This window comes from Emydura macquarii, unplaced genomic scaffold (genome assembly GCF_026122565.2).
Source record: "Emydura macquarii macquarii isolate MOO-44397 ecotype Brisbane River unplaced genomic scaffold, CSIRO-AGI_Emac_v2 contig_1390, whole genome shotgun sequence".
Taxonomy (NCBI): domain Eukaryota; kingdom Metazoa; phylum Chordata; order Testudines; family Chelidae; genus Emydura; species Emydura macquarii.
In genome coordinates, this window is record NW_027131527.1 from 21,213,032 (window position 1) to 21,237,389 (window position 24,358).

At 40.6% G+C, this 24,358-nt stretch overlaps 1 protein-coding gene across 3 annotated transcripts in view; it reads left to right on the forward strand.

Moving 5' to 3' along the window:
- HECTD2 (HECT domain E3 ubiquitin protein ligase 2) overlaps positions 1-24,358 on the forward strand; it is a 97,609-nt gene that overhangs the window by 43,097 nt on the left and 30,154 nt on the right. For all 3 annotated transcript variants that reach the window (XM_067552833.1, XM_067552831.1, XM_067552832.1), the window contains exons 7-15: positions 96-141; positions 1,360-1,469; positions 2,200-2,348; positions 5,463-5,586; positions 9,978-10,074; positions 10,640-10,747; positions 12,613-12,745; positions 17,032-17,120; positions 18,989-19,147. In XM_067552833.1, coding sequence (XP_067408934.1) covers positions 96-141; positions 1,360-1,469; positions 2,200-2,348; positions 5,463-5,586; positions 9,978-10,074; positions 10,640-10,747; positions 12,613-12,745; positions 17,032-17,120; positions 18,989-19,147 — 1,015 coding nt within the window. The remainder of the gene's footprint in view (positions 1-95; positions 142-1,359; positions 1,470-2,199; positions 2,349-5,462; positions 5,587-9,977; positions 10,075-10,639; positions 10,748-12,612; positions 12,746-17,031; positions 17,121-18,988; positions 19,148-24,358) is intronic.

Genomic DNA, 24,358 nt, shown 5'->3' on the forward strand with positions numbered 1-24,358 from the left:
AGCAAAACTGAGAGGTTAGACGCATGTTTTCATTGACTGTTAACGTTTGTTTATATACTTACATATGATTTTGGTATAAATCTGTTTGTTTTTAGGCCACGAACAAAAGATGATCTTAGAGCATACTGTATACTTCTACAGGTAAGAAAAATAGAAACTTTTTAGTAAAACACATGATATGTTTAATGCATGATGTACAGTGCTGTATACAATCTAACAAATTAAAAATATAAGTTGAGAGGCTTTTATATTAAATGGATTTATATTTAATTTCCTTCTATACGGAAACTGTACTGAAATATTTACAGCTATCTTAATTAACAGAAAAGTCTACTGCTGTGAGTTTTTTCTTTTAAAATTTTAGATTTATATGAAAAATAGAGGCTTTCTTTTCAATTAACGTGCAAAAAACAATAAAAATGTACTGCCTGACAACTGCTATCTTACAGGATGAGAGAGCAAAATGGGTTATTTTATTTCCTCCACATCCCCAGCTCTCCTGCATTGATCTGCCCTCATACCCACTTTCCCAACAGGCTACATTCTGCATATTTTCAGCAGTGTTTTGTTCCAACAATTAAATAAGGCTGTAATGTTGCAAGAAACATACAAATATTATCGATAAATGCATCACGATACAGAGGTAAGGATACCCGAGATCTATTTATGCTAGCATTTGACCGTTGCTGCCACTGGTGGAGTTGTCAGTGATGAATATGTCTGAATTTTACTAACGTAGACAAGACCTATGGGTGTGTGTTGTACACAAGAGAGCAGTTCACCAGTATTTGGGGATAAAGTCAGCTAGAAATCTAATTCATGTAGGAGAAAAAGTTTTCAGCTGCACTGGGGAGGGGAAGCAACTGTAAACTGCATGAAATGTAACCTGATGTGGTAGTGGGAGCGTGATCAGTCCAGTGCAGGGGTGGAGATACTAATGCTCTAATCCTGGAAGATATCAATCATTAGTATCTATGTGGAGATATATAGTTATTTATAATATTGAGCTGTAGGATCTGTGACATAGGAATATTGAAACTTCCATTAGAATTGCTTATCCAATATATTTTAATTGATACTCACTTATAGAGTCTTTGTTAAATAAACAAACCTCTGATTTCTGTTTAAAACATGAATGTTCTTAAGTTTTTCTGTTGCAATATTGAAGTTGTTCATATCTTTTAACTTTGAACGGAAGAGGTAAATAAAAAATATCTATTGTTTTATAATCTTGACTCTTATCACAACAATTTTCTGAATGATATTTTCATCCATGATTGTATTCGTTGGAAAAGTCTAATGGCTTGTTTCTTTATACAAGTTTTGGTACTAACAACATGTTTTTAATATTTTCTGCAGAATCCTCAGTTTAGTAATACATCTACTTATGTCATCTATGCCCACTTGCTAAGACAGATAGCAACCTTGGCAGAAGCTGACCATCATTTCCTAGCTCACTGGTTTAAAAAGTAAAAAAAAAAACAACTTTCCATTATATAGGATTACAATCTTTACTGTACTTTCATTGAAAATGAATGTTTTTGTATTCTGACAAACTTTAATTATATTAACTGCAAAGTTTTATTTTTTTAAAAACATATATGGAGTCAGGAAGGAGCAGGCTGGGAGGTACATGCATAGTTTCCCTTCTAAACTCATGGAAGTTACAAAGCTATGTTAACTTTTGGACAGTTAAGTTTTTGCCTTTTTCATACTACATACATGAAAGCTATGTATTATACAATATAAAAAGTGTTTTTAGAGTACTTAATCCATACTCAAGAGTGCATGACGTTTTTTTATTGTCTCTGTTCAATGAGGCAAAATATTTCTAAATAAAAAAATCCGAAAAGCTGTCAGGATTAAAATACAAACTTCACAGAGAGCAGATAATTTCTATATTTCTACTTACCACTTTAATAAAGAGTCAATTAACTATTTAGGAAAGAAGTAACTTTTCATACAGAAGTCTTAAATAGATGTGTATGAGATTAAGGCATATCTAGGGTATGCCTGATGCATTCAATAGAATTACTAAATCCTTTAAAAGAGAAATATTGCCACATGTCGATGTTTACAAGTATGCAGATGTCATTAAACTTTATATTTGGAATTTTGTCCATTATATGGTAATTTATTATAGTGGGCTTCAGTGGGGCACAGTACTAGCATAAGAATAACTTCAGTTTGTTCTTTTAGGATTTCGCAGAGGAGGTTTAAGCAGTTGGTAGACAGGCTGCTGCAATTTATTTCTTTACGTCTGTTTCCTGCAAAACCTGAAGAATTCCCACCCATGATAAAATGTACATGGTGGATTCCATCAGCAACCAAAGTCTTGGCTTTATTCAGTAAGCTTTTCTAACTAAAATTGATTATTCTTAGTTCATATCTCTGCTAGGATATATGCTTTTTCTTTTTACCATAGATCTATAAAATGGTAATTGCCAAAATAGATTCTGTAATCAGTCTCATCAACAGACCATTATGTTGCCAGGGCATGTCTGTTTTTGCCACTGAATGCTGAATCAGCGGCAACACGTAACTGTCAATAGTAGGAGGGCACAATTTAAAGGTGGGGGGGACGTGATTGCTCCATGCATCATCTCTGCTGCCCACCCATCAGCCCTTTGCATGCTCCCCTTCTTGCAGCGTCCTCCTCCAGCTCCCCCTCTCACTGACCCGTCCCCGTTTTGCCTCTTCACCCCCCCATATCTACTGCTCCTCCATAAACCCCAAGTGGGCCATGTCCTGCTCCCAGTGCTGTGCAAAGAACCAGTGCCTGGCAGGAGCACTCAGCCCACCTGCAGCCTGCCTGGCATGCTCTTTCCTTTCCCACTGTCTCTGGCCAGGCTGGTGCTCCAGGAAAGCCCAAGACCCTCCTGCACGGACCGCTGCCCAGGAGAAGCCAGCCCCTGCATGTGCCAAAGTGGCCTTGAGCCCCACACAGCGCCAACACAGAGGAGCCTCTCTGACCATCAGAAAAGCACTGGGGAGAAGTGATTTCCATCCCATTTCCATCCCGAACTCGGAAGCTTCACAGCAGCCCCCTGGTCAGGGCTTAGAGCCCTCTTTGCCCCTCCACCACCCTGCTTGGCCCTGGCCCTGGCCCCGGCCCCAAGGAGTGCAGCACTGCTCTGTCCCCTAGGCTGTGTGCCCGAGGCAGCAGCCGTGTGTGGTACCGCTGCTCCTTCAGGGGTGCTCTCCCCTGCTGAGCCATCTCTAGGTAGGCTCCATGGTGGCCGAAGCCCCTACAGTCAGGTTCCTAGGCCCCAGTGTACAAAACTCCTTAAGACTTAACCCCTTCCTGCTTGCACTACCACAGGAATGGTTATGCCACAGGTTATGTCGGTGGCCAGCAGAAGCCTGGAGGCATTTGGTACCTGCATTGGTGTACCTGCATTTGCTGCCTTTTGGTACTGTGTGAGGGAACTGAAGGAGGAAGGGATGAGGTCTGCAAAGACATGGGCCAGCGGCAAGGCAAAGGGAACGAGGATAGCAGCACTCACGAGGTGGTTCTGACGTTCTGGTATGAACCCTGGCAGAAATCTGGGGTGTGTGTGATGCCACGTGCCTTCTCCCCCAGGTGTTGCCTTTGGAGGAGATGCAACCCTTTCTACATCTACCAAATACCTTTAATTTTATCCCAGAAGAATGCCTTTAAACTGTACTCAAAACCAAGATCTTCCCTGTGGACATGATCTAGTCTAGATAATTATCACTTCTTTCCTAAACCTGTATGTATATTTAGGGAGAAGGGGCCATCTCATCTTGCACTTAAGGGGACTACACCGTCTCCCATAAATTTGTGACCAATTAAGATTTAGTCAAAGCTCACAGGTGCAAATAGGAATATATTGATTATACAGTAGGTTGCTCCAACTACTGAATAAGACTGTAATTATGTAGTAAGGATACAGATATTCTTACCACATAAATACATATAAGGTAGCATGAACACAAATCAAACGTGACTGGTCAGCATTTAGTCTGTTTCCCCTTAAAAGAAAATAGACCAAATGAATGTGAAGTACTCTGAGTCACATTGATAGCCCATACCAACCACAGTGATATTTCCCATATGTTGCTGACATATCAAATCCATCAATCCCATTGGCACAAGCCTTTTAGCAAACATGCATATGGATTGGCAGATCTTAAAAATTTGCAAACTATGCAGCGTTCAACTAATTTCATATAGAGTGAAAGTCAGAAACCCTGTTATAGTGAAATACTTTGTACAAGTTTTTTATTGTTGAGTGAACAGATATTTAGAAACATTTGTATTAAATTTGGGATTGCAAATCCAATGCATTGCTTGACTGATCACAATAAATGCATTGCAACTCATAAATACTGGGTCAATTATGGGGAGTAGTTTCAAGTCTACTGTGTGGGTCCTCTTTTTACATCAAGACAACAGTTGATTGAAGATCAGTTCTCCATGTTCGCTAAATCTGGTTCTCATTTAGTACCTAATTTTTTTACTATGAAGCTCAGACTAGAGGATAAAGAATTGCAATCCTGAAAGTAAATAGGCAGGGTCTGGGGAACATTAGTGTCTTTTTTTCCCTTTACTAGGACTGCACTGAACTTGTACATGTAATGTAAAAATATATTATGTCAATAGATGTGTTTGAAATACCTAGATAAATTAAAAGTTCAGGGTATTGAAAAATAAGTAATCAATTGATTCCTTAATCAGATTGTTCTGGTGACTATGTATTACTCTATTTATGGTTTATATGAGTAGACTACACTTGTGTGAAATCCTGGCCCCACTGAATTTGATGGGAGTTTTGCTGCTCTTTAGTGGGGCAAGATTTCACCATTACAGTCAGATAAAGTCAAACTAAGGTATTTTTTCAGGAAAGCAGTCTTCTATTGTTGATTAGTAAAATACTTTTTAGATTTCCATTGGAATTTCAGGGTTGTTGTTTTTCTTCTTAAATTCTCACAGTATATTTTAAAAAATGGAAGCAGAAATAATTTACCATGGAATTTTGGTCCCTGTTATAAGTCACTGACCATTAGCATTACCTGGTACTTTTATTTTCAGTGACAAAATGTGTTGCTTCTTCCCAAAATACCAAAAAAAATAAATTATATTATACATATCAATTACATGTCAAATTTCCATATGTCAGAGACATGTTTGAGATAGCAAGAAAAGCAGCTTGACGCCCTAAACTTACTATTGTTTAACACTCAAACTGAAAAATAAAAATATTAAGAAAATGATCTTGAGTTTAGAAGTGGTTTGTCTAGTTTCTCTTTGATCATAGTGATTTGTAAAGTTTTCTCATTAAGTATTGGTGTGCCATCATGACAATATTTATAATAGGAGAGTGATGACAGTGCTATAGCTAAGCTTTGACAGTCACATGTCTTGAAAATTGATGTGCCTCATTGGGAAAGTAGTTTGAGAGAGTTCCTGATAGTGACTTCATGTGTTTTCTTTGCAGATGCTGCAAATAGCCTGGCTAATCCTGCTATTATTCCATACACGGATTTCTATAATTCTACATTGGATCACATTGATCTCATGGAAGAGTATCATAACTGGCAGTGTTATGGAAATTCTCACAGGTAAAAGAAAAACTGTCAAGACTCAGGTTTTGCTAAATAGTGACTAAAAATAAATTACACTTTTTTGTTGATTATAGATTTATCTATTTATTTTAAAGTTCAGCACCTTGTCTTTTTCATATAGATAGATTTGACAGTTTGGGTAAATTCTGACCCCATTGAAGTCATTGGAAGTTTTGCCATTGACTTTAATGGGACCAGGTTTTCACACTTCATTTAAATCAGATAAAAGGTGAAAATTATAGACCGTAATATAAGTTCATTGTTTGCTAATATTGACGTAATACAAAAGGCAGCTGGTGAAGTCTAATTACAAATTTTTAATATGAATGATATTTATCATGATACAAATTATTTTTGTCTGCCACACAATAAGAGATACACCTGTTAATATCAAGTGGTATTTACCATTTTACTATGTAAAACATATCAAACATTCATATACTATATGTGTCCTTCCAGAATTTGGGTCTAATCCTGTCTAGACTTAAACATATGCTTAACTTTACACATTGTGATAAGGTTCACTGAGGTCAACAGGACAATTTTCAGTGCATGAAGATTGCATATATGAAAGCCTCTGTAGGCATAGGGTCTTTAATGATCACTTTTGGCAACAAGTCTTTTGTTCTAAGTAATACATTAGATTATTAAAGTGGAAGAAAATGTAAAATTCAATTTATTTTTCACTATTGTTTTATAGTTTGCATTTTGTTCAGCTTGTGCAATGAAATTAAGACTTTGGATTCTCATGAGACAGCACAATGTTTGAGTTATGAACACAGAAAAGGAATATTTATTAAAACTTTCCTTTGACTTTAAAAACATCTTTAATGAAAACATTTTTCATTGATTTCACAAAAGTTTGTATTTACAAAATGAAAATTTTGGATCAGATTAGGCAATCTAGCATCCTATTAAGGTTTTTTGACTGGCTCTTGGTGGTTTGAATCATGAGAGATGAATTTAATCTTTCTGTATTTTTTTTTTTATTTCAAGGTACACTGAAATGTTCTCAATGAGTTAAAGATATTAACAATCAAATGTGGCTTTGTTTATATATGAGCAATTTGTATTGACTTTGGTAGGAGTTAAGGAAAACCTTAAGGGCAGAATTTGTTCCCACCATTATAGGTATTTTAGATTAGACTTCAGTGTGATACTTGATATTTGAATTTGGAAATATAAAAGCATTTTACAAAATGGATCATGGAATCTTATGATACAAATATCTTGAGAAAACTACAAAATTGCATCTGCATATTCACTTGTATGTCCCAGTGCTGCTGAACTTAAGGAACTTTATAGAAAACAATTGAGTTCACATGACTGCCTTCTCATAGCTCTGAACATTAAAAACCAAGCCTTTAGTAGGGCCATGTGGCCTCCACCCACCTCATTTTTTTCCGTTTCTTGGTTAGCTGTGGAGAGACCTTCTGTTGATTGCCAGACAGGTTTTGTTTGGCTTTTGGCCGCAATGTAATTTAGTCTAGCTATATCATTCTTGGTGTAATTTTAATTCCTTTTTACTTTGGGAGGTTTTCCCCTTGTTTCTGCAGCATTATATAGTCTAAATCCCCAGTGGCTTCAGTGTCCTCTGTTCTGAGGCCCAGTTTCAAGATGTGTGTTTTGTGTGCGGTCTTTACCATTCTTGCTACCACAACCAGCTCCACTAACTATGATTGCTTCCCTCCCTTCAGCTAATATCTGTGATAATCTGCCTGGCTTGGAGGTGGAAGAAAATAGTAAGATGTCAGTGTTGACTGCTGATGTTTATATGGATTCTGCATCCACTAAGCAACCTATTTAACAAGTTGCCTGAGAAACCTTTGCCAGTCATTAATTTCCTGTGTTCCTCGTTTGTTGGGGGCCATTTGGTCCATTTCCTTGCAGTGTGGAGTGAAATTACCAGGGATCATTGGTGGTTAGAGTTTGGTTGGGCCACACCATCTAATTCCATGGGGCATCCCAGCATTTCTTCCCATATCCAAGGTTCTGTCTCAGTAAACACTACTCAGAGCAGAGGAGAATTCTCTGTAAAGTTTGAAACTACAGAAGTAAGTGCCTCATCAGCACAGAGGGGATATGTAAATCAAGATAGATCCATAAAGATATGAAGGCTAAAAAAAATGAACAGAGTTAATGAAGAAACTCACATTACAAATGCTGATATTGATTTCCATCATTTTAACCCTTTCTTTATGAAACCTGTACAGGCCTATCAACTTTTTAAAAATATGCTTACATATTTCATTCATACCTAAGTGCAAGCAATAGTCATAACTGGTAAATCAGAGAATACTAGTTTGGCTGTAGTTGCACCATACGTCTTGCATCAAGGTATTCCAATGTACCTGTACTTGGAGAACTGGCTGGTTTGCCTTTGTATACCACAAACCTTAGAAGAATTCCTGAAAGTGACATTGGCATTGCTTCGTTTCTCTGGTACCTACTCAGATGATATCTTCTTGGTGCAATCCTGGACTCTTTACAAGCCAGTTATTTTTTTCTTTCTGAAGAGAGATTTCAGGATGGTTTCCACACTACTATTCCATTCAAGAATAATTATCAAATGCCAGTGAATTTCTTTCTAAGGTGGTTGGGTTTCATGGTCTCCTACATTTACGTCATGGGACCTAGTGGTCCCTGCCTATGAATGAAACTACTGCAACACTCGTTAGCTGCCAGTCACATTCTCCAGACAAGGACGATATAAGATCACTTCTCATCATCCTGTTTTATCCCTCATAATCAGGAATATACAGAGGCAAGTCTTGGATAAAAAAATGATTATTCACCAACAAATGTAGTTCTTTAGCAGTGTTGCCTCTGCATATTCACACTCTGCTCCCATCTTTCTCTCTTCTTCACAGCTTTGTTCTCGCAGGATTCTAGAGTTCATGGTTGTAGGCTTCATAATCCTTTGTGTAGGTTTGAGCATCAATGTTCAGAGTAACAGTGAGGTGCTTTCTAGAAAGTTCCTGAAGATCAGCAATACCAGGGCACACATCCTATAAATGTGAACAGAAGTAATACACTCAATCTAAAGTTATTGATAAGTAATCTTTTTTTGTTAGGTTTTAGAAAAATTATTGATGGAAATACTGATGCTGTTCACATACATTTCTTATTTTTGTTTGTTATTAACGTAGTTGTAAATACTTGTATTATAATAGGAATTATGGACCATTTCATCAATCTTAGAGTTAGATTCAAATTGATTTTAAATAAGTTGTGTAGAATATTTAGTAAGTTCATTTTTAGTTTACATGGTGAATCAACTTTTCTGCTGTCTTCTTTAGTGGATGATGCCTCTTACGATTTAGAATACTAACTGTTGACTTGTGGCATTTCAGATATGCCTATATAATTTTGTTAAAGATGAAGGATGAAAAAAACTTAAGGTATTAGATGAAAGATGACACTGGTTGTTTGACAGATGGTATAATGGGCTAATATGCTATCCTGTTTGAAGTCCAAATTCCTGCACAAGTTCCAAGGCAAATTTTGTGTTGGGAGGGAGTGTCATACTTCACTGTTTTATCATAGTTTTATGATATGTATAATGTTCTACACTGTTGTCTGTGAATAAGCTAAAGACAAATAACATTATTGCATGTCATGACTGAATACTAGCATAGCTGCATGAAGAACTGTGGACAGTATCTACATGCAATGTGCTTTGCTCAAGCTAGTGCTGCTATTGCCTCACTTTCATGATAGCTTAAATTTAACAAAGAAAACTAACAAAAGAACCATTGGTGATTGTCACCTTTGAGATTCGTGAGTATTTATCATCCTTATTACTGATCACTTGCAACATAATGTTACTAATGGCCTGATTTTTTCAGAAGTGCTGGTCACCTGCAGCTCCAGATGTCAATCAGGCCCCAGCAAATAGCAAAATTTACAAGTATTTCCATTATGTGTTTTAATTGACTGGAAAATAGTAGACATGAGACATCTTTTTTGCATGTTTTTAATAGTAATGTTTTATATTCATTAGCTTGGCTTAAGAATTCAAATTTAGTATTTAACACCAAAGATATTGTTTGCATACTATAGTGGGATGGCTTTGTTCTTTAGTAACATGAATGTGTAATGACGGTAGATGCTACAATAAAGACAAAAGGTCTATTGTGAAAAAGTAGATACAAATACTGTGACTGCTGAGTTCTCGTTAGTTAACATTAAAATGGTTTGCACAAGATTAAATTAATATGTGTACACAATACAGGAAGAACAATACCTATTTCAGAAGGAGAGTTATTTACAAATGAGATCTTAATGGAGGGGAGAGTTACTAAACAGTAATACAATATTGATTCTTGTTTTAATATCTTCAATAAAAATTACACCTTGTTTAAATTCCTGTCTATTTTGTCATTCAGGTTTTCTTTCTGTCAGTATCCATTCATTATTTCTATAGCAGCTAAAAAAGTTATTATTCAAAGGGACTCAGAACAACAGATGATAAGCATGGCACGGGTAAGTCACTTTGTGATAAATTATGTTCATGTAAAAATAATTAATGTTATACATTTTAATCTGTTAAACATTCTGTAGAATTATTCATTACAATCTCTGAAAATTAGAGCTAACCTCTAGAAAAATAAATTAGGTCATACTGTAACTTTTAATCTGCAAAAGGCCATTAAGGATGCTCACACAGTGTTTTTATTTTAGTGTGCTTAGGGCTATAGTACCTTCATAAATGTGTTTCTACAGTATAAGGTGCTGCTCTTTTGTCTTCTGCAATATAGAGACCTTTCTTCACCACTCCTATGAGTGATAGGCAAGCCAGATTAATGAGACAGATAATTTTGAGGGGACACATTTCCCTGAAAAGCTTGATCGGTTGTCTATTTTATTGTGCTAGTGTGGACAACGAAAGGTCGGAACACAACTGTACAGGTCACTGGACAGAGTATTGGATATAAGGGAATAGTAGCTGTTGAGAGAAAATGACTGCTGCTAGATACTGAGGGCTGATCTGGCTTCTTAAAGAAAAATGTTGTATATGTAAAATAATTTTTTTTTTAATTCCAAATAGCAAAGCCTTGTGGACAAAGTCTCTCGCAGGCAGAGACCTGACATGAATATGTTATTCCTAAACGTGAAAGTGAGAAGGATGCACCTTGTTAGTGATTCACTTGATGAGGTATAGAAAACATAAATTAATTAATGTTTGTTGAAAAGTATCTGTAACATTTTTAATTCAGACTGATAGGACTTATTTCTATAGTGAATCTATTTAAAACATTTGTGATGGTAGCTGAGGACTCTAACCACTTTTTCAGTCATTGTCTTCCTGCACATTTACCCTCCTTGCTCAGATGGAGCTATGTAGATTTTGTGTATTAATATTCTAACTAAAAATAAATTAAAAAAATATTAATATAAAATTAAGCCATTAAGAATACTGTGCATAAACATCAGATTATATTGTATCATATTCCAAGATAAGAGTTCCTACTTCTTCTAACTAATTCTTTAGATACTACGTGATTTCTTCCTTCGCTTCCTCAAATTTTATAATCTGGGAGCACAATGTAGTAAAATCTCATTCTGTGGGCAAACTAGTGTTAGAAAGGTAAAGGGGTGGTGTTTGATTCATAAAAGTCTACAGAATCATAATTTTGGTGGTGTGGTGGGGTGGGCTCACTTTCCCCTGGCTCCCCACTCCAGGTCCTCTGGTTGGTGAATATTTTAATTATAAAGTGTGTTGTTGGAAATAGGCCCAGTAGGGTATTATTCGAAAGCCTTTTCTCTCACCTACCCAATGGCACCAACTGTGACAAGCCTGGAACAATTGTGTAGCTGTATATTCAAGAAAATATTTAAAAATCAATATTTGAATTATACTTCAACAGAGACATGTCAAACATGGCAGCTCTCACAAGTTTCATTGATGCCCTTGACCAACAGTACTGTGTTATCAGGTAATCCTCAGAACATGATACCTGGAATAATTTTTTAATGTTACAGATTACTATAAATAGAAGGAATGCTTGAAGTTGATTGCCATCATCGATAAAAAGGTGACTCCACTGAAATTATGATTCTGTAGATTTTAATGACTCAAATTATTCACTTATCTTTCTGTCATAAACTTGTCCACAGAATTACACATCCTTCCAGATTATTAAATACTTTAGGCTTTCTTATCCCAATTTCTACCCAAATTTTTAACCCACTTCTGCCTTACCCAGGATCCAGTTTCTCACAGAGAGTGGGTAAGAGATGTTTGGTGCCTTGGCTCCTAAGATGGCATCCAATTCTAGGCAGAGACCTCATGAGCCAGGAGAGAGAATGGCCAACCAATTATGATTAGCCGTCTCCCCCAATCCAGACAGTTGTTTGCATGCAAATTTGACCTATGAGTTAGAATTCAATAACTTTATGGATTTATATTTCACACAAAATAATACCTGTAGAAATAAAAGAAGGACATCTGTGTTATCCAGAAGTTCTGTTACATTAAATCAGTGGTTCCCAACCCGTGGCCCGCAGGCCAGAAGTGGCCCACAGGGTCTTTCAGAGTGGCCCGTGGCTCCCCTCCCGCTGGCTATAGAAGGGAGCCGCTGCCAAAGTACCCAGGCGGAGTGCATTGCCAGTACAGGCTCCTTGCTTCAGCCAAGGGGGTGAGAGATCAGTGCTCCCCTCCCCCTGGCTGTAGCAAAGAGCACAGCAAAATGCTCCGCCTGGGTCCCTAGGGTCTGGGTCCTGCTGGACACGGAGGGGAGCACTGATCTCCTGTCCCCCTGTCTGCAGAAGGCAGCCACTGCCTAGGAATGCAGGTGGAGCGCACGGTTTCCCTGCTGCAGCCAGGGGGACGAGAGATCCTCCTTGCTGAATTCCTTCCCTCTGGCTGCAGTGGGGGGTGAGGGGAACTGCTGGTGGAGACTTGTAGCCTTTCAGGGTTGTAAAAATTATATTTGTGGCCCTTGAGCCAAGAAGGTTGGGAACCACTGTATTAAATACTTTGTGAGTCTCCATTTTATTGATATTCTTACTTTTCAATAGCTGACACGGAAGAGGGCAGATTTGAAAAAAAAGTTGAAAATTACATTTGTAGGGGAGGCCGGTCTTGATATGGGTGGCCTGACAAAAGAATGGTTTCTTCTCCTTATTCGCCAGATTTTTCACCCAGACTATGGTGAGTCTTCATAATTTACTTTTTGTAAAATTAACAGATTAAAACAGGATTAATCAAAGCATGGATGGATAGGCATTTTTAGTTTTTCAGATGGTTAGCCCATACACCCTGAATCTTTTTTTTAATATTCCTTGTTTGGGGCATGTCGCTTATCTGGAGTAGTAGGGGTGGGCCAGGTCGTTTGTGAAAGATTTGTGGGGTGGGAGGTGAAGATCAGTAGCAGACAAACCAACCTGCAGTTACTAGCTGCATCTGTGAAAACAAAACAGGGAAAGCTACAATTGTATGTAAAAGGAAAACTTAATGCCTAGAAAATGAATAGAGGAGAAAGTGCAGATTGCTGGGTCAGTTGAGAAGGATTGGCATTCTGCCAAGACAGTTCCCAGTGTTCTAGGAGAGCTGAGACCTTGAGAATTTGAGGGTGAAGACTTAGATCACACTAAATCTACTTCTCCAATATGACCAGGGTTACTCTAATTCCTGCTCCTTTACTCGCTCATTATATCCTCTTACAACTCTTGCCCAGGCTCCTGCTTTTCAGGGCATTGGTTAGAAAGCTGAGGGATTCCAAACTGGCAGGAATTCTTCTTAGGTCCTGCAACTGACCTGCTGTTCCACTTTGTTTCCAGTTCAGGGGCTTAAAGTTTTGTACTTCCTTTCCAGAGGTCAGGATCCTAGGCTGTAGGATGATGGGACAAGGCCACTGACTCCTTTGGGAAAGGATATCTTAAACCTTTATGTCTCAGATGGAACTAGGTCTCCAGGAAGGGTCACAGAATCATAGAATCAAACAGTTAGAAGGAACTGCAAGGGTCATCCAATCTAACCTCCTGCCAAGATGCAGGATTTGTTTTGTCTAAACCATCCAAGACAAATGGCTATCCAGCCTCCTTTTGAAAACCTCCAGTGAAGGAGCTTCCACAACCTCCCTAAGCAATCTGTTCTTCCACTGTCCTACTGTTCTTACAGTTAGAAAGTTTTTCATGAGATTTAATCTAAATCTGCTATGCTGTAGTTTGAACCCATTGCCTCTTGTCCTGCCCTCTGTGGCATGAGAGAACAACTTTCCTCCATCTTTTTTATGGCAGCCTTTCAAGTAGTTGAAGACTGCTATCATGTCCCTCCCCCTTTAATCTCCTCTTTTCCAAACTAAACATATCCAGTTCCTTTAGCCTTTGCTTATATGGCTTAAATTCTATCCCTTTGCTCATCTTTGTTGCTCACCTCTGGATCTTTTCCAGTTTCTCTCCATCCTTTCTATACATTAGTGACCAAAGCTGAAGACAGTACTCCAGCTGAGGCCTAACCAGTCCTGAGTAGAATGGTACTGTTGTCTCCCATGACTTATATGCTATGCCTCTGTTAATGCACCCTAAAATTGTATTGGCTTTTTTTGCATCAGCATCGCACTGTTGCCTCATTTTGAGGTTGTGATCCACCACAACTCCCAGATCTTTCTCAGCAGTGCTACTGCCAAGCCAGTTATCCCCCATTCTGTATTTGTGCATTTGGTTTTTCTTCCCTAAGTGTAGCACCTTACATTTGTCTTTGTTGAATTTAATTTTGTTGTCTATAGCCCAGTTCTCTGATTTATCAAGATCCCTCTGAATTTTATCTGTCTCCTCCAAAGCGTTGGCAAGCCCCCTGCTTTGTGTCCTCTGCAAATTTGATCAGTATGTTCCCTATTCCTGCGTCCAACTCATTAATAAAGATGTTAAACACCAGACCCAGAACAGATTTTCTGTGGAACCCCACTCGAGACCTTTCTCCAATCTGACATCATTTCATTAGCAGTTACTCTTTGTTTGTGGTTTTTAACCAATTCTGTATCCACTTAATGGTACTTCTGTGAAGCCCGCATTTCTTCAGTTCAGCTATCAGAATGTCATGTGGGACTGTGTCAAAACCCTTGCTGAAGTCCAGGTATATTAAGTCCACCTCATTTCCCCCTATTCACCAAACCAGTTACTCTTTTAGAGAAGGAAATCAAGATGGTTTGGCATGATTTGTTCTTAGAAAATTCATGCTGGCTGCTAGTGATTATCCCTTCATTCTCCAGTATTTGTAAATGGAATGTTGTAACTCATTCTTTGCCTTGGCTTTCCTAATTTTGTCCCTACACACTTGCACTATTCCCATGCATACTTCCGAGGCAGCATGCCCTTCCTTCCATTTCCTGTATGTATCCCTTTTGGTTTTTAGATAGCTAAAAAGCTCCTTGTGCAGCCACATTGGCTTCCTGTCACTCTTCTTATCTTTCCTCTGCGTCAGAATAGCTTGATGTTGAGCCTCCAGTATTTCATCTTTTAGGAACTGCCAGCCCCCTTTGACTCCTTTTCTTCCTAATTGGTTTTTTCATGGGACCTTGCCTACTATTTTTCTGAGTCAGTTGAAATCTGCCTTTCTGAAGTCAAGTGTCCTTGTTTTGCTGTTCTCATGTCCTCCTTTCCCTAGGATCTTGATCAGATCATAATAATTTCCTCCCAAATTCCCGACCACAACTAATTCATCCCTGTTGGTAAAAACCATATCCAAAATGGATGACCCCTAGTTATTTCCTTGACTTTCTGAATCAGCAAAAATGCTAAGAATTTGCAGGGCATATTATGTTTTGCTGTAATAGTCTTCCAATAGATAGGGAAGTTAAAAATCCCCATTAATACTAGTTTATGTGTGTTAGCTAATCTTGTTACCTGCTTTTAGAATGTCTCATCCACTTCCTATTCCTGATTTGGTGGTCTATAATAAACCACCACCATAACATCACTACTGTTCTTTTCTCTTTTTATCCTCACCCAGAGACTCGCCATAGGTCTGTTGCTCACTTCCTCCTGGACTTCAGAGCAACAGTATTCATTCTTAACATACAGCACAACACCTCCTCCTTTTTCCCCATACCTATCCAATCTCACTGCAGAGGGAGTGTTCTTGAGCAATAATTCAGTTGACTGCTTTGGTTTACTAATAGATTAGACAGAATAAGCTAAATCTATACAAGCCATTCAACGAAGACCTTGTGTACCAAAAAAGCTATTCCAGAATAATTATATTAGATAACATTTCAGTACAAACCCCTGCTTCGATATATTTCCAGCATATCTGGAAAAGGCACTCTTATTGTGGAATAAATACTAGCACAAGAGTTTTATTGAAATTGCTATTCCAGAATAACTATTCAAGAATTATTATTATTATTCTGGAATAGTTATTTTGGTAAATTTCCAACTGTAGAGGAGCCTTAATTCAGCTGTTTTGTTCTCTCATCCATCATTCTTGCCTCTTCTCTCCTCTCCTATGTATGCTATTGCCTTCCTCTTTCTGCATTTTCCATCTTTACCCTTCCCTCTTCTGTAGCTGAGAGTGCTGTTTAGGGGGCTGCACAGGCTTATAGAGGTGTCAGAGGAACTGGCTGAATTGTGCTATTTGTGCTCCGCCAGGGGCAACATCCTGACAGTTGGGACAGCCCCAGAGTAAACGCTTCAGATTTGCAATCGATCACTTCGAGTATATCTACACAACAAAGAAAAACCTGCAGCTTGAGCCCAAACTCTGAGACCCTCCCACCCTGTAGCATCCTAAAGCCCAGCCTCCCCCCCAAGTCTAGAAGTCTATTGAGCAATGAAACAGCCCTGCAGCCTGAGCCCCACAATCCCGAGTTGTCTGGCACAGGCCAGCCATGGGTTTTGCTTTGCTGTGTAGACATACATTCAGTGTCTATAAGCTGAAGCACAATAACTGTGTTTAGATGTGGGACTTGCCTGCATGGGGGTCCAGCTCCTTATGTGATAATTGGGCATTTATTGTGAACATGGTAGTCAGTGTTGTACTATCCAGTGAGTCACTCGGTCTCTTCAATTTCTAAACCATTTATTCTGAGGCCATTTCTAGAACATGTTTTGCGCTTGTTTTTTCCAGCAGTTTTGACTCACTGTAATTTTCTGATTTTTTGGCTCCATAAATATGGAGATTAAATCTGATTCTTTAGAGAATTAGCTACAGTATTGTCAATTTCACTATTGTTTGGTGGTTTCTCTGACACAGCCCACAATCATGCCTTATGTGGCAGTAAGGCTTGAGACGTTTGTGTCAGTGAATATGTGCCAGCATCCTCCAAGATTGTCAAATGACTACTGCTATGGAAAGGAAGGAAAATATCTAGAATGAAGGCACTCACTGATATGTTAGCTAAAAAAAGGATTAAGGAAGCATGAGACAAATATATGTTTTTTTGGGGGGAGGCTCATTGCAGATAAACAGTGTTGTGAAATAATTTTTACATTCCACAGGTATGTTTGCGTATCACAAGGATTCACACTGTCATTGGTTTAGCAGTTTTAAATGTGATAACTACTCTGAATTCCGATTGGTTGGAGCTGTATCCTTTGTTGTCCACTTGAAGGTGCTATGGGCATAGTAGTTTAATCAGTTACTTCATGTAAAAAAAAAAAGCCAGTAAGTTCTAATTAAGTATAAATATACAATATGAGAATTATTTTTTATTTTTCTTTCCTTTTTCAGTAAAAGATCTCGTGTTTTAAAAAGCTAAACAAAATAAACTGATTAGTGATTTTTCTAGGAAAAATAAAAATAAGGAAAGTATATATTGTGTATATGTATACATATAAATTACATACAAAAATCTACATTAAAATAATGTTAAGTTTGCAAAATCAAGCACTCCAAAGTTAGGAAATTAAGAATTAGATATTTTTTTAAAGTATGGAACCCCTATTAGTAACAAGTTTAAAAGCTGTTTTATAGTAATGGTTTATTGAATATTAAGTTTCATCCTTAAAATTGAATCTTTGGTTTAAATGTTGAAAATAAAATTTTCTTGCTGAATGTTAAACCAACTGATATATAATGTAATATAGGTTACTGACACTGCTGTTGTTATAAATGACAAAACTTCTCAACAAAATGATGAGCAGTAGACTAACTGAAATTTTTTTAAAAAAATCATTAAACAGTATATGCCAGGGGTGTCAAACTCATTTGCTATGGCAGGCCAGATTTGAATTAAATGTACTTCAAGTGGGCTGTACATACCATAAATCGAAATACTAGGCACTTTTGGAGTGCTGAGTCTCGTGCACACAGTGCTCCATGCGCTGCTGCCAGAGTACACAGATCTCGTGGCAGCGCGCGACACCGCGAGACCTCGCGGCGTCGTACCCTCTGGCGGCAGCGCGCACTGCCATGAGATCTCGCGGCTTCGTGTACCCTCTGGCGGCAGCACGCGACGCTGCCAGAGAGTACAGTGCCGCGAGATGTCATGGCAGCGCACGCTGCCGCCAGGGGTCAGACCAAAAAGGTTGGTGGGCCGTATCTGGCCCATGGGCCGGATGTTTGACACCCCTGATATATTCATTCCAAATAGAATGAATAAACAGGATTTAAGCTGTAAAAAGAAAATCAGCATGGTGCAAAAGGCAGCAAATTGGATGGTTTATATACCTATTTATTAGAATTGGCATATTTAATAAATAGAAGCCAGTAGCCACTTCTTATATTTAAGTTTTATATAAGGAGAATATCCCATGCTTTACCCAGTTGGCTGCCTGGCATAGGAGGAAAGTTAAACTAATGGGATGTAATAACAAATCTGGCAGTAACCAGTAACAACCACAAAAGTGGGGCGGTTTCTCTTGATGGCTAATTAAATTCTCAAGTAGAACAATAGTCATTGATTTATACAAAAACACCTACAACCAACTGATTTCTCATTAATAGTTCCCAAAAAAATCTGGATCTTTGTGCAGTCCCACCAAATATGCCTGAATGTGCCAGGTGTTGAACTACACTGCCAGCATAAGTTTGTCTTAATGTGTTTAATTTTTATGGAAACATTGGTATGTTAAGACCTCTGCAGAATTTTTAGATTAAAGATACCCATATCTATAGTTTCGTACTAACTTTTTTTCATATTACCAATAGTTAAAAAAATTGTTTCATGCTGTACTCATTTAGAATCTTAATTATGAAGGAATTCAAGTGTTGAATAGAAATGCATTATTTGATCATGTTAATATTTTTAGTTTAGTAATTCTTACATTAGACAGCAGACTTCTAAAAGAATGATGACAATGTTGAAAAAAAACATATTTTCTTTCCTTTTCCGTTTTGTTTAATACTTATAGAGTACTCTCAGTAACAATGTTAAATATTCTTCTAAAGTGATCCTAAAAAGAATATTAACTATAATAAGAATGTGATTTTCTACTTAACATCTAACATGTATAGCTTATGGGACTTGCTGTATATAACAGTATCACCTTGGATATTCGCTTCCCACCTTGCTGTTACAAGAAACTTTTGAGTCCTCCCATTGTTCCCTGTGATCAGAACACACCTGTAGGCATCAGTAGTGTTACATTAGATGACCTGTGTCAAATTATGCCAGTAAGTATAAAGCAGTATTTTAAAGGATAGTTTATTTAAATAATAATTGGTTCTTCTCTGAGTGCTTGTTCATATCCATTCTCAAATTAGGGGTGCATGTGCACCACATGCACCAATGCTGGAAATTTTTTCCCAGTGGTATCCATAGGGCTGGCTCTGGTGCCCCCTGCAGCCGTACATACATGCACCAGCATATAGGTGCCACCAGCCCTCCAGCCCTCTCAGTTCCTTCTTACTGGAATGCTCTCTTGCTCCACAAGATCTCTTATTGAACCTAGTGGTTTTTCAATCATATATGTGTATATAGTTTTAGTTTTTGCTGTAAATAAGTATTTGTTAGAGTGAATTTAGTCACCCAGAAATGGGGCATATCCTGATCTCCAGGTTTCAAACCCTGCACTTTGTGTAAAAAGCCGATGCCAATCAGTGACCTGCACTAGAGCTGTCTCAAGTGTCTAAGAGAGGCCCACGTGCAGGAAAAGTAAAGGATTTGTAAGGGATTCTGACCCCATACCAAGAAGGACTGGGATATTCGGCTGAAGGTTATCCTGATGGAGTCGGCACTTAGACCAGCATTGGAACTCAGGTCCAGCACTCAGGTCCCCGAGCATATCAGCCTCAGTGCGGAGTGCCTCACTGGCCTCGATGTCTTCTCAGCACCAACCAGTATCTCCAGTGCCAAAGAAGAAACTAAAGAAGGCACAAGCGGAACGGGAGCATTCACCAGCGCCAAAGAGAGGCAAGAAGGGCACGGGAGACCAGGTAAGACCCGAGTCAGGTCATCAGTCCCCCATGACTCCCAGAGAGTCAACTTCTTGGGTTCCAAGCCCTGGCTTGCATCCACTGCTGACTCCTGGAAGTGGCAAAGGGCCACACCATCTGGCAGTCCCCAAGAAAGAACTCTTGGTTTTACCGGTGCTGCAGACGCCCAGAGAGGAAAGACCCCTAAGCCAGGACCAGGCACCGTCATCGACAGCAGCAGTGCCCTCCAGAAGGAAACCGATGAAGAGACCGCCGCAGCACTCCTCAACGCCAAGGCACCATTCTCAGGCCCATGAGTGCTCTCCAGACCCTCATTACCGACGTGAGGAATGGCACCAAGAGTGATCAGTCTCAAGCTGCCGGTCTCCAGTCTCTTGTCACCGGACTGTGGAGGAAAGGCACCAATTTCCGGAAGGCCGTCAGTTCCCCGAGATCCGGCACCGGCCTTTGGGGTACCGCACTGATCCCTGGCTTCACAATCCCAGTCTCCAAACCCGTACAGAAAACCAAAGGACAAGAGCTGATCGCGGGAAGCGACCCGTTTGAGCTCCCAACACCTCACCCCAACACCAGAGCATATGCACTTCCCTTATGGACTGAAACAACCGTCCGCAATGGTTCCATCATGGTCCTCGCAGAGCAGCTTGGACTTGGAGATGGGAGAGGTGACCCTGCCAAAAGGACAGTTCACTGCCGCAGGTGTGGGTTACCCCATGGCACCCCTATTGGGAGCATGGCCGCAAGGCCATTGAGCCATCCTATGGCAATTTGGTACCCTGGATGTTGATTCAGACCAAGAGAGAGGTACATCAGCACCAGGGGTTACCTCGGCAAGGGAGGAAGACCAGGACCCTCAACCTCTGCCGATCTCTTCTTCCTCATCCCCTGACGAGGCCATCGCAGGACTGTCAATAGCTGTCTTGCTAGATGATTTCAGAGCCCAATGAGAGCTCCTCAAATGAGTTACCCCCAACCTAGGGCTCAAAGTTGAAGAGCTGAAGGTGAAGCTGGCAAAGATCCTGTGTCAGACTCCGGCCTTCCTGCCATCAACATGAAAGCGGATGGGAAAGAACTATTATGTTCCCACAGAGGGCTTTGAATACCTCTACACCCACCCCTTCCTGGGATTGTTGGTAGTGATGGCAGCCAATGAACAGGACAGACAAGGACACAAGCTCTAATCCAAAAAATAAGGATGAGAAAAAGTTTTTGACCTTTTGGGGCATAAAGTTTATTCCACGACTAGCTTATTATTACACATATCTAACCAGCAAGCCTTGCTAGGTAGATATTATTTCAACATCTGGCAGTCTTTGGAAAAATTCACAGTCTGCCTGCCCCAGGCCTCCAGACAGGACTTTGAGGCAATCATAACCGAGGATATGGCAGTGGCCAAGGTCTCCCTGCAGGCAGCTTCAGACGCAGCAGATTCAGCAGTCAGAATCATGGTGTCAGCAGTTTCAGTGAGAAGAGTGTCTTGGCTTCAGTCATCTGGCCTCTCATCAGAGGTCCAGCAGCCCAATCATGTAGGACGCGGAAGAATATTGTGATGCGAGGGCAGCATAAGTGGCAATGGCTAGGCCTGAATTAGCATAAGTAATAATGGCTAGGCCCAAAATGACCCAGCCATGAACCCAAGAGAAAGCAGAAGTATGCTAACCACAGAACCAGTTTAAATCAGCTAAAATTTAGCTAAGGCAGTAAACAAGTAACTGCAGCTTATAATGGATTGGTTGTTAGGAAGTTACCAATAGTAAGGAGAATAACAAGTGTCAATACCCAATCCCCAAGTGGATTGAGAAGTAACCAATAAGCATATTGCTAGGATAAGGGAGAGTGTTATATTAGGACCAGGGGTAACGCCCTGCCACAGAGCTCCCCATAGACCTGTTGTGTGCATGGGTGGTGCTACGTGAAGCAGGCCTGCTCCTGGTGCAGCTTGCTTATTGGGAGGAAATGGGCTTCCCCTCCCTTATTGTGGTAGGCGCCTGATTGTACCTCTAACAGCTTGAGTGTTGTAACAGCAGCTTAGACTGATTTGTACCTCTAGCAGCTTGAGTGTTGTAATACTAGCACAAATAAACTAACTTCGTGGGCATTTCCTCATCCGACTGCTCTTTCGCGCCACCAAGATCTCAAACCACGAACCCTCCGTCTCGGCGGAGTACAATCCAGGGCCTCACCTTCGATGGTGCAGCCTTGTTTGCAGACCAGACAGACTCGAGATTGCATGGGCTGAAGGACTCAAGGGCTACCTTGCATTCCTTGGGACTATACACTCCATCGCCATCTAGACAGCATTTTAAATCCCAGTAACCTCACAGATCCTGAAGTCAGCCTAAGGGAGACCCCTATAGAAAAAGACACAAAGGTTATAAGAAGCGCCAGGGCCAATCTCCAGCCTCAGTGCCCCGCTCAGGCTTGAGCCATTACCAGCCAGGGGGAAAGCATTCCTTTTGAAGGCACGCCCAAGAACAACCTACCAGCCATTTCCCGAGATCCAGACCGCCTGTTGTTTTCACACCGTCTTGCCCCTTTCCTCCCGGCATGGGCTACAATAACATCAGACTGCTGGGTCCTCAGCACTGTAGCTTCCGGGTATATCCTTCAGTTCACCTCACTCCTGCCTTCCCACCCACCCTTCCCATCCTTCTTCAGGGATCCCTCTCATGAGCAACTTCTCGCCAGGGAGGTGCAAGCCCTCTTACGAGTGGGAGCCATGGAAATCGCTCCTCAAGATCGGAGGGAGACAGATTTTTATTTCTGATTTTACTTTCTGATATCAAAGGCGAAGAGAGGCTTGAGGCCTATCCTGGACCTGCGAGGCCTGAACAAGTACCTCAAAAAACTAGAGTTCCAGATGGTCTCCCTAGCCTCTGACATCCCCTCTCTGGATCCAGGTGACTGGTATGCCACCCTCAATTTAAAGTATGCCTGCTTCCATATTTCCATTTTCCAGGGCCACATAAGGTTCCTGTGTTTCAAAGTTGGCGACCAGCACTATCGGTTTACAGTACTATCCTTTGGCCTGTCAATTGTACCCCGCGTGTTCGTCAAGTGTATAGCAGTGGTTGCGGCCTATCTCAGATAGCGAAATATTCAGGTTTTCCCTTACCTGGACAATTGGCTCATCAGTGGTCGATCAAGGGTACAGGTGCATCATAGCATCCAGGTCGTCCAGCTCACTTGTCAAGCCCTTGGCCTGTTGATAAACAGACAAAAGTCAACTCTCAACCCAGTCCAGAGGATAGAGTTCATAGGTGCAGTCCTAGATTCCACAAGGGCAAGAGCGCTGTTGCTGGAAGACAGGTTCTGGACCATGTCAGAGCTTATAGCCCAAGTGTCAAATCACCCACTCACTATGGCAAGTGTGTGCCTCTGGCTTCTGGGGCACATGGCAACCTGTACTTATGTGGTCCAACACACCAGACCTCTGCAGATGTGGTTGGTGACGGTGTAGTCACCTTTTAGGCACCACCCAGACATGGTCCCCATGGTCCCTCCATCGATACTCATCTCCCTTTCATGGTGGACAGTACCGCATCACATGCTCAGAGGAGTGCCTTTTGTAGCTTGCGACTGACGCTGTCACTTGTGTCAGATGCTTCAGATCTAGGGTGAAGAGCCTACCTGGACACCATCCAGACTCAGGGCCTCTGGTCCAAGGACAAGCTGGTATTGCATATCAGTGACCGAGAGCTCAGAGCAATTCGGCTGGCTTGCACTTTGTTCCTGCCCTGGCTATCCAGCAGGGTGGTACAGGTGTTGACAGACAACATGGCCACAATGTATTATATAAACACGCAAGGGGGGCCAAGTCTCCAGCCCTTTGTCAAGAGGCCATATGTCTGTGGAACTTCTGCATAACCCACCCATTCTCCTCAAAGCTGTACACCTCCCAGGGGTCAGGAATACCTTAGTGAATCACCTCAGCAGGTCGTTTTTCTCTTGCCATGAATGGTCTCTGCACAGGGATGTGACTGAAGCAATCTTCCAAAGGTGAGGTACTCCCCGAATGGACCTATTCACCAACAGATGGAACAAGAAGCGTGAGCAATTCTGCAGCTCCTTGACCAATGCCTTCTTGTTGTCATGGTTAGATGGTCTTATGTACGCCTTCCCACTGATACCGCTTATTCACAAGGTCCTCGTAAAGCTCAAGAGGGACAGGGCACAAGTCATACTGATACTCACCAGCATTGGTTCGGAATGCTGCTCAATCTGTTAGTGGCCCATCCCTGGACACTTCAATCATGGCCGGACCTTCTCTCCCAAGACCAGGGTTAGACTGGGGACCGACGAGCTGGGCAGCAGCTCTGCAGAAAAGGACCTGGGGGTAACAGTGGATAAAAAGCTGGATATGAGTCAGCAGTGTGCCCTGGTTGTCAAGAAGGCCAATGGCATATTGGGCTGCATTAGGAGGGGCATTGCTAGCAGGTCACGGGAAGT